This window comes from Aplysia californica, unplaced genomic scaffold (assembly GCF_000002075.1).
Source record: "Aplysia californica isolate F4 #8 unplaced genomic scaffold, AplCal3.0 scaffold00196, whole genome shotgun sequence".
Taxonomy (NCBI): domain Eukaryota; kingdom Metazoa; phylum Mollusca; class Gastropoda; order Aplysiida; family Aplysiidae; genus Aplysia; species Aplysia californica.
In genome coordinates this window covers 736,570-746,790 of record NW_004797466.1, presented here as the reverse complement: position 1 = coordinate 746,790, position 10,221 = coordinate 736,570, and the positions used below count along the sequence as shown (strand labels likewise).

The following is a 10,221-nucleotide window of genomic DNA, read 5'->3' as shown; positions in this document are numbered from 1 at the left end:
AGAGAGAGAGAGAGGGGCGGGGCATAGACAGGGGTGTCATGGACACGGTGCTTTCAGGGCCTTTGGATGCTCTCAGTGAGATAGTAACTGTGATAATTGGTGAGGTATAAGAGAAAGAGAGAGAGAGTGGGAGAAAGAAGTGAGAAAGAGAGAGAGAGAGAGGAGAGAAGAGAAAGAGAGAGAGAGAGCAGAAGAGAGAGAGAGAGCAGAAGAGAGAGAGAAAGAGAAATAAAGAGAAAGAGAGAGAGAGAGAAAGAGAGAGAGGGGTGGGGGCATATACAAGGGGGTGCCATGGACAGGGCATTGTCAAAGCCTTTTGGACGCTCCTAGGGGGATAGCAACTGAAATAATAGGTGAGGTTAAGAGAGAGAGAGAGAGAGAGAGAGACGGCGCTCAAGGGGATAGCAACTGTAATAATAGGTGAGATATATAATAGGTGTGTGTGTGTGGGGAGGGGAAGGCGTTCATGCCTACATGTGTGTGTTCATGCGTGTGTGTGTGTGTATGTGCGCACGCGAGCGCATGCGCATGTGCACTTGTTTTCATTAACGTGACTCAAATCCAAATCCAAACCCAAACACCAAACGCGAATCTTGCTTTAATCCATCCATTCCCCCTTCCCCCACCCCTCCCCCTCAAAAAAGTAGAATTTTCTTTTTTTTTAAACTAGAAATTGAAAATTCATTTTAACCATTTTTCAACTCCACCCCCACCCCCACCCCCCTTCCCAAAACCAGGTTGGATCGACGTGATGAAAGGAACGGTCGCAAGTCCTCGGATTTTGCCAGCAACAACCCATCCAACTCCTACTCAGACATGCCCTCATCACTGCGCCTGCAGAGAGACGGACGTCGACTCTAAAACTCTTAACACTTCGATACTGATACAGGGGTGTCCAAGTCAGTGGCACAGGGAGCCAAACTCAAATCACGCTTAAGGGAATATTACATGCTGCTGGTATCCCTGTCTTGAAATAAAGCCCTTACAAATTTGACTTAACATTGAAATGACACATTTGGTGGGACACAGACTGAGAAAAAAGATTCAAAACTCACATTTTATTACAGTCCTTAGCCAACAGAGGAAAAATGAGGGTCGCAAAATGACGAAAATTTAGAAAACAAGGAGTTTATTTCTCCATTATTTGTACACCAATCTTCAAATTTTGTGAATAAATAAAACAAAGAAGATCAAAACCTATACAACACAGATTTTCAATCCTTAAGGTTGCGGATCGAACTGGATCTACATTCACTGGGCAGTGGAAAACCAAATCTTTTTAAAAACAATACTGGTAATCTGAATTAAAACTGATAAAAGTTGGAAAAAAAATTTTTTAAATCAAGGCTTAATTTCTGCTCTAATGCCAGATTATCAGAGCTGGATGTTTGGCATCTTTTCCTGGCGATAAGGTAGTTTGTGTTTGCAGCGGAGTAGGGTTCTGCATTATAAAAATTCTCAGGATGGGCTGCCAATAATTCTGTCATGGGTCAGATTAATTGTTCGGCAGGCTGGATCTGGCCACCAGGCCTTGAGATTGACACCTGTGCTCTAACCCGCCACTTTTGCTAATTCTTTTTCGGCCAAAAAAAATTTCCTTTCCTTTCATCTCAGATCATTAGCGTTGTTGTACTACTGCAATAAACCATTTGACAGCAGGAACATTGATTGTCACAATTGTGTATCAAGCTTAAAGGTCTGTTAAGTTGTGAAATGAATGTTGGTTTGAAGAAAGCTACACTCGTATGAGGAAAATTGTTATAGATAATAGTCTTGATGTTTACTTGACAAACACGAATAAAACTGGGTTTTAAAAATGTTTATGAGCTAATGTTTTGCCTCTTAATTTCCTCATGAGCATAGTACTAGTCTATAATATAATATAATCATAGAATTAAATCAATTGCTGTCACGAGAGTGAAATATATAATTAACAATTGTCTGTAGAGTCCGTTTCGTCTCTTGACATGTCTAGAAAGAGTTCATCCAAGCCCTTTCTTCTTATTGACAAAGTGTCTGTATTTGGTCATTTTAGCTTGATGTCAGCTGAATATTTGTTTCATTTAAAGAAAAGGATGTGTTGTTCCTTTGTGCAGCTGTTGCACAATAAAGTGCTCAACCGAAGATGAGTACCTGCAACAAGAACAAATATGAAGAAAGATTATTTATTCTTTAGACTGACTTACTCTTTTGAGAAAGAGATGAGGATGAAAAGCCCTTCCAGGAGTATCTAGTATATGACGGTCAGAGAGATGCCTGCATGCTTACCCACCACAATAACCCTTGAATCCAGCATAATACTAAAGAGCATTATGTACGATACTCGGGTTGTTGAAATATGGGCGATGACTCTGTCCATTCCTGTGGAAAGTAACAATTTTCGCAGTTTTGTCCCTTGGAAGAATCCCTCATCCGCAGAGACCTGGAAACTGATGTAACTTTAACTTTAAAGAGTAGGCCTACCGGTAGCGGCTATTATTATGTACGATCAGTATAAGAACAAAGGCTATTTTGCAGGAAATTTCAAACTATCATACCTATAAAGAACACAAATCTTCATGTTCATAGTAATAGTATGCTGCTGCCTGTCTTTTTAGGTTTCAGATGATGAAAACAGAATTACTAAAGTGATGTTTCTTTTTTTTTAAAGTGCCACAATACAGCGCATCTTCGGGGATTGTTGAATGAACAGAATGTGCACTCTTAACTGATGTATTTAGGAATTCCAATATGGTACCTGACTGATCAAAAAACATACTTGCTGATGGCAGACGGGAAGGAGGTGCGGGACCATAGTTTACGTTGTCAAATATCGTTTATCGTGATGGTATTCAGGGCGTTCACCATCATAATCATATAAAGTTGATGACAAACATGATATATTTACTTTTACTTTTATACATATATACCTTTTTTTTTTTTTATAACTTGTAGACACGTTTTCTGTTTCACTCTCTAAATTTTACGAAGACCCTTCAGAAGGCAAGGTAACTGAAATATACATTAAATTATACATGCCTTGAAGAATAAACAAAGTGTAGTTTATTGAAATGTTCTGGACAGTGTTTTTATGATTTTGACTTATTTTGAAATGAACTCTGCAGGTTTTAGTTTTGAGTAGTTTTTATTTCTGTTTCTCATAGAAAAAAAGATGGAACTCTACGACAGCTATGGGTTATTTCTTTGTGTATTTTTTTTTTCAGCTTACCCTTGTTTATAGGGCAATCAGTCGTAACACAGAGGGAAAAGTATAATTATGTGAGCATATCTTTAGGTCTACTTGTCTTTTTGTGGTTATTCTTTGGAAAAATGCATTTTTAACACACATCTCAGAAAACAACAGTCCATGGATCAATAATTATTGCCCTTTCTGTTGAATGCCTGCTACCAGCATTTTATGCATACAAAGTGTTATGGTTGTGGGCCTTGTTATTGTATTAAATCATTGATTTTGGTGTGTTTGCATGCCTGTGTCTGTGTGTGCTTGCTATGAAAGAAATCTTTGTTTTTGGTTATACCTATTTAATATATTTATTATAACTTGATCTGCAGGCTTACAAATTGATATCAAATTGTGATACAATACAATAAACATGTAATTATCTTTTCTTTGCACAAACTTGCTTGGGAAAGAAGGTTGTCTTCAGTTTATCAGATATAATTTTTTGGTCCATTATATTATTATCATTCGATAATGCTTACAACTGTCACTCATGATCCATTCCTGCAATGACTTGCCAATATTACCAATGTTTGTAACCTTCCTCTTGACCATCCCTCTAAAAAAAAAACCGGACTTTTTGCTAATAACATTTACTTGATCAGATATACAGGTTGTTTCCAAAGTACGATGCACAATTTATTTTAATTTGTTTCATTTAGTGGGGGGAGGGGGGGGAGGGTTATGTTGTGAGAGCCATCGAAATATATATAGATGTCTGGGTTGGACGCAAGACCCAAGAATGTAAGACAAAATTGTCAATTGTACTTTACTGACCAAATTTTATTTAAAAGTGGGAATGTGCTGTGGGTGCTCTAAGTGTTAACAGCCACTAGCAAGGTAGAAAAGAGCGCTTCAGCCCAAGAAGCAGTTCCCTTTGATAAAGTACTACAACTTTTAAAAAGATAAATATATTATATGGTAATTTGAAAAGACAAATGGAGATTGCCTTAGTTTCAAAATTGCAAATCCCAACAGAATATTCTGAATATATATATAGGCCTACACTCAAAAGTCATTCTAAATAAATACAAGCTGACCTAATAGGCAGTTCGTTGGGCTTTGGGTTGTTGGTTTTTTTAATGGACGGCCTTACGACCCAGATGAGGTGCTTTCGATTTTTTGCAAGAGAAGCTCTCTGCTCAAAAGTAAAATTCTTTTATAGACGAAATTAAAAATACTGTCTAAAACCATATTTAATGTGTTGGTTTGTATCCTTCAAATTTTCCTTTCTTTAATTTAATACGTTGCTTTAGCTTAGGGTGCTTTTGATTGTTTCCTTCATTTTTTAAATTTAGTTTTTTTTTCAGGGTTTAATCTTGCCTTAATTTTAAATCTTTTTTTTCCCCGAATTTAATTAATAACACGTATATACAGTGGAGTCTACTATGTAAACCAAACATGGATAATGTGAACACAGCAGTATGCCAGAAGAAAAGAAAATTCCTGATTTAATTTTTTTTAAACAACGCTTTGAGCAACCTCTCTAAAGTCTAATGTGAAGAAAATTTGACGGTGATCCTGCAGATTTCATCAGTGTGGATTCCCCTGTTTATATGTTTTCAAAGATTTTTAATAGTGTAGTGTACGAAAAATTTGAATACTGTCTGTATATCAAAAAAATTATGCTTTTATTCATTTAAAATTTTGCTTGATCATTAATCATTCTTCTTTTACTTTTTTTTTATGTAGACAGTTTGTTTGGCAAGTTTTTGGTTGGATATATATGTATTATGTCTCAAGCTGAATTTAACAAACTTTTCTTTATTTATGATCTTTTTCGTCACTTTTCAATTGGTTTTGTTGAGGTTATATGTTTACTGCTGTATTGTTGGGGGGGTGGGGGTGGGGGGTTGGCGAGAAGGGAGATCATGGTGTATATATCTATATATAAAATTTATATTAGTAAGTAGATCTAGACCGGGATTGATGTGTTTTTCTGTTAGGCTATACATCTGTCCTCGTGGTTTTATGCACCCCGCATAATTTAGCAAAATTTGATCATTTTTTGCATAATTTCTGATTATTTTCCTACTTTATCATTCTTTATTAAAATTACAGTAACAGAATCGCATAATTTCACATTTTTGGGCTCAGTTTGCATAATAGAATTTTTTTTGCATAAAACGACAGGGACAGATACATAAATGGAAGGGATGTGAAAGAGGTGTTAATTAAGTTTGATTTCCATGTTTTTATAATGCATAAACTCAAGATTTTCAACATGATATTTATGTTATTACAATTTATGATCCATCCTTGTAAATTTGCATGGCCAAATTGTAAGAATAGTGTCGTTCATCAAATACCCTAACTTGCAATCGTCCTTGTATATGCACCATGTTGTGGGCATTTGGAGTAAGATTAATTTATATATATTCTTATATAATATCATAAGGACATGACAACATTCTTTGGAACTCTGCTTTTTGCCCTTTTCTTTCAATACACGTAATAATTATTAAAGTGACTTACTCAACATATATATGTTGTTAGAGTAAAGGTTTCGCAGCACTGAATCTTTTCAGGCAGGTACAGGGTATGGTATGTTATTTGCTGGATTGCATGTTCTAAATGAGAGCAATGTGTAACTTCATTAGATTAATTGTGAAATACAATGTAGTACTTTGTGACTTGGTTTGTGAAGTATTCCCTCGACTGAACAGTATCCCTCCGTCTCAACACATATGATATTTACACACTCTCTTGCACCTCCCCCCCCCACACACACCCACAAACATCCACATTCTCAAGCACACTGAAGGTACACTTGCACTAATACATTTTTCAAAAGTGTGAAAAGGAGAGAAAGGAAATTCTAAGAAATTCAAAAAAATGCTTGTGCTACCAGGCCATCCAAATTGGAACTGTAACATTTTTCTTGCTATATGTCAGTGCATTTTATGCTCTGGGAGAAAAGAGCTTGGTAAAAGGAAACACTCTCTTTTCCAGGATTCACCAATGGTTGAAAGAAGGAGAATGTCTGAAAATACCCGTTTTAGCTCCATAAATACTCAGCAGGGTGAATATAAAATGACACTCGAAATTTAAGACTTTATTAAACTATACAAAACTTCAAATTATAAGATTGTAGATCTCTAGAATTGATAGTATTTTTAGTATAGTATACCCGTAGTATAATATTAATACAGGTCTGCCCTCCCACCGCCATATGTTTTAGTAAAATTAGTAGTCAAAATATATATATAAAATTAGTAATTTAGTAATCTGGGTTAAAAATTCGTAATATGGTCATGGATAGTCTTCTTCCCTGGGTGTCAAGGACAGGGGTAGTCGTAAAGCATAAATTAATGAAAATGTAACGTAAACAAATGTTTGATGAAAAAAGAAATAGGCCCTATGGCCGGGCTCTTCATTGTCAAGCTAAGACAAAAGAAAGTTGAGGCGGTGGGGGGTTGGGGGGGTACTGCTTGCAAAAACAAATAGAACCTTTAGTTCTCTGCAGAATACGTTTCAAGCTTTTTATCCTGATAGAGCGTCACAGCACGTTATGCCACACATCCACCTCCGTAGCTAATTGTATCAAGTTTCAAACAATGACCCGTTTAAAAAAAACATTTCTATTGGCCCAGGATGTCATCCACAACACAAAAGGGCAGGAATTTTCGAACACTTTGTCAGCCTAGTGTTTGCTTACTCCTGGCTTAAGCACTTCTAAATCAGTACTTCTGAAGTCTGATGTTTTTCTAAGGGCAAAGTGTCACTGAACGACTGCAACGATTCAGGGCAAAGAGAGGGTTAAGTTAGAAATCTGCATGTGACATAGACATCTGGGTGTGATCATTTTCTCCCCTTATACACCGGGAAGGTTGGGGCAGTGGGTTGAGGTAGCAAAAATTTTTCAAAATCAGAGTCGGGGGTATTACGATCTCACTTTCGTAAAATCGAATGAAAATCGTAACGATTCCGCTAAATTCGTAATGATGGGCAGCCCTGATATTACTGATAATAGATTTGCCATGAAAGCAGGATCCGGGTGGCTTTTGGTACCTAATATCAGCCAGCCTCAGGATTGCATCCACTCCAACAAAATACTGACATACGGCTACTGTGTTTAACCCTATCCCTGCGTCGTGTTTTACTATCGTATCCATAACACGTGGGGAACTCTGTGCCACTTTCCAAAGATGAAACTTACTCGTTAATCCGATCCGTACCCTTTGTAATAACATTCTGTCAAAATAATTTTTTGAGAAATACTGAAAGTTTCAAAGAGATCTTCGCTCTAGAAGTATTCTAAAATGTGAAGAATACAACCCCGGGGTTACAAAATGACCCCAGGGCATATGGACAGGGTTAAGAGAAATATTATACCTGAAGTAAGCAATCTGTGTATTATGTCTGAATACACAGAATACATTAATGGTGCTTTTGTTGTCTTTCTTGAAGCATCTGGTAGACCTACACTTTTCTCAGTAAATCTGTGATAATTGGTGCACTTATTTTTTGGGTGGCATGACTTGTGATAGCAGAGTAGTTTTTCTTCACTAACATATTTGAGATCAACATTTTAGCATTGTCAAATTTAATTTTTAGGGCTTCTTTAGGATGGAATAAAGGAATATTATTATGTGTACATGTATCATATATTGCTGATCACAGGTTGTGAGGGCAAACAGCACACCATGGTTAGAATTGAAATGGGCAATTTCTAAATTTAATATCTTCTACTTCTACTGTTGGAGAATTGAAGACTATATTTTAAAGTGTTGTTATTAAAACTGTGGAAAAGAACTCAATAAACACAATCTGAACTTTGACAAAAATTTGATTTTGGTACTGAGTTGATTCTTTTATTTTTTTGTGCACGCTTCTAGAATTTAAAGATTTTTTTTGGACCACTCGTATTTCACATTTTTGATACCATCGAAAAATCAGGGAAGAATATTGCTGCAAAAAAGTAACACTGTACTCTTCTTTTTCACCCTTTTTAACTACAGCATGTTTCCTTCTTGTTCAACTCACTTTTAAGAAGAAAAAGTAATCACAAAAAGCAAGATGAACTTTGTAAAATCCCAACTTAACCTGTAACAAATTATGTCTAGCTTATAGATTTTTATTTTTTTTAAAGCTTTATTCCCATAATTGTGTTATTGTTAGTCATTCTGCCTCACAGTGAACTGAGATATTGCAGATTTTGATCCTTTGAATTGATACAGTTCCGAAGATGACTTTGAAAGTACTAGCAAGACATTCATAGGACCAGTCGTGTTCTGTGTGAAGCTTTGCTGGAGAATATTTGTGTATTTTTTAAACACAAAAACTCAGTAATTTCAGATGGATAAAAATACCCAACTGAATCAGAAGAAAATTATGATGGAAGTAAAGATGGAAAGAAAAAAAGGAAGGGGCAAACAAGAAAAATGTATGGGATGGGAACAGGATCAGATCTCATATCCCCACAGCAGGGAGAGACAGAAAATGACAAAGTAACGTGGGGCTCATCAAGCCAATCAAGGTGTCCAACATTTCACAGACGAGGATAGGATGATGATGATGATCAACCATTGCCAAAAGGTCACCCCTTCCTCCACAGCAATAGGGCCTACATCAAATTTTAAACACGCAAGATTTTTCCTTTAGAGGAAATTTTGTTGGCAAGATAACTTGGCAGAAAGTTTTACTTGCAAAGGATGTTTTCTGAGCAATCTTATCTGCAGTCGATTACGGATGAGTTTAAAAAATGATCAACTCTTCCGAAGTTCAACCCGTTGGGACCAGAAGAGAAGAGGTGCTGGGACCCAAGAAAAAGATAAACTTAACTGAAGATCAACTCAAGCGAGTTCAAGACAAGTGAAGTCGAACGAAGATGATCAGGAATCACAATAAATGTGGACCCCTGGTCCTCCCATTTACACAGAGGACACTGTTCCCAAACTTATGTCTCGTTACATTGTTAATACATTGTAGTCCCCTTTTATGCCTTATTGCAATCTCCTGCTGACCATATTTTTTTCTGCGCCTCCAATTCGAGAGAGAGGGGGGAACAATTTCTAAATACTGTATACAAAATTGTTTTCAAAAGGTTATCTCCCTTCCCTGAAAAAATAAAACAAGAGCAGAGAGAGAAATCATTCTGACATTAGGTACAGAAAATTACATCTGACAATTACTGTATTGTATAATAATACAGATATATATGCAAAAATTTGTCACTCCTTCATTGCAACCAAATTCTCATTCCTAGGCCACACCTGCATATATTATTATGTACCGTCCACAGAATAATTGAGGTTCGACCATGGTCTTTACAGTAATACTAATACAGAATAGACTTCCCAATTCTTTTTTTAAAAATTTTTATTATTTTGGTAAGTGTTTTAAGGCGCTCGCAACTGCATAAGGTCATATTATGAGCGCAAGGGACACATTAAACCTTTTCAATTGGTAGGAAATTCTTAATTTTGCCCGGATGGTGGCCGAAGCCTAAATCCACTCTTATCGATTTTAGACCACCAAGGGATCTTTAACGTGCTGAACTTGCAAATGGGACCTCTGAGATTTTTCGCCCTTGTCTGAGAAGGCTAGGTGTAGATCTTTCCTACTAGAAGACCAGGGGTGTGGCTGAAAGACAGCAGTAAGAAAGAGCCAAGGAGAAACAGTAGAAAGGCTGCAGAAAGAGTCAGGAGCCCAGAGAAGGGGGCAAAAGAGGTGAGGAGACGGGGGTAGAAAGTGGAGACAAAAGCAGACGACAGAACATTATAAGAGAGAAAGGAAAGGAGGTGAAAGGAGACAATTTTTTAGAGAAGAAAATTTTTCCGGCGCTACCTGGATTCGAACCCAGGACCTTTGAATGAGAGGCGAGCACCGTAACCTCTAGGCCACGAGAGCTCCCTATCAATTCTTTGAGACAAGATCGTTTCAGGATTTTCTTAAACAAAAAATGGACTCGCGCGAAAACAAAGACAATACCAATACAGCATTTGAAATGGGGCAAAAGATTAAATTCAATTCATTCAATTAACTAAAAAAAAACCCAT

General features: G+C 36.8%; 1 protein-coding gene across 1 annotated transcript; it reads left to right on the top strand.

Moving 5' to 3' along the window:
• Positions 1-737: 737 nt before the first annotated feature.
• On the top strand, positions 738-1,820 carry LOC106011835 (cytosolic carboxypeptidase 6; the record flags this gene model as incomplete). Its single annotated transcript, XM_013082857.2, is given in 1 exon segment — positions 738-1,820. A coding segment is annotated over 1 exon segment (124 nt), but the record flags the coding sequence as incomplete, so codon positions are not given.
• Positions 1,821-10,221: the final 8,401 nt, after the last annotated feature.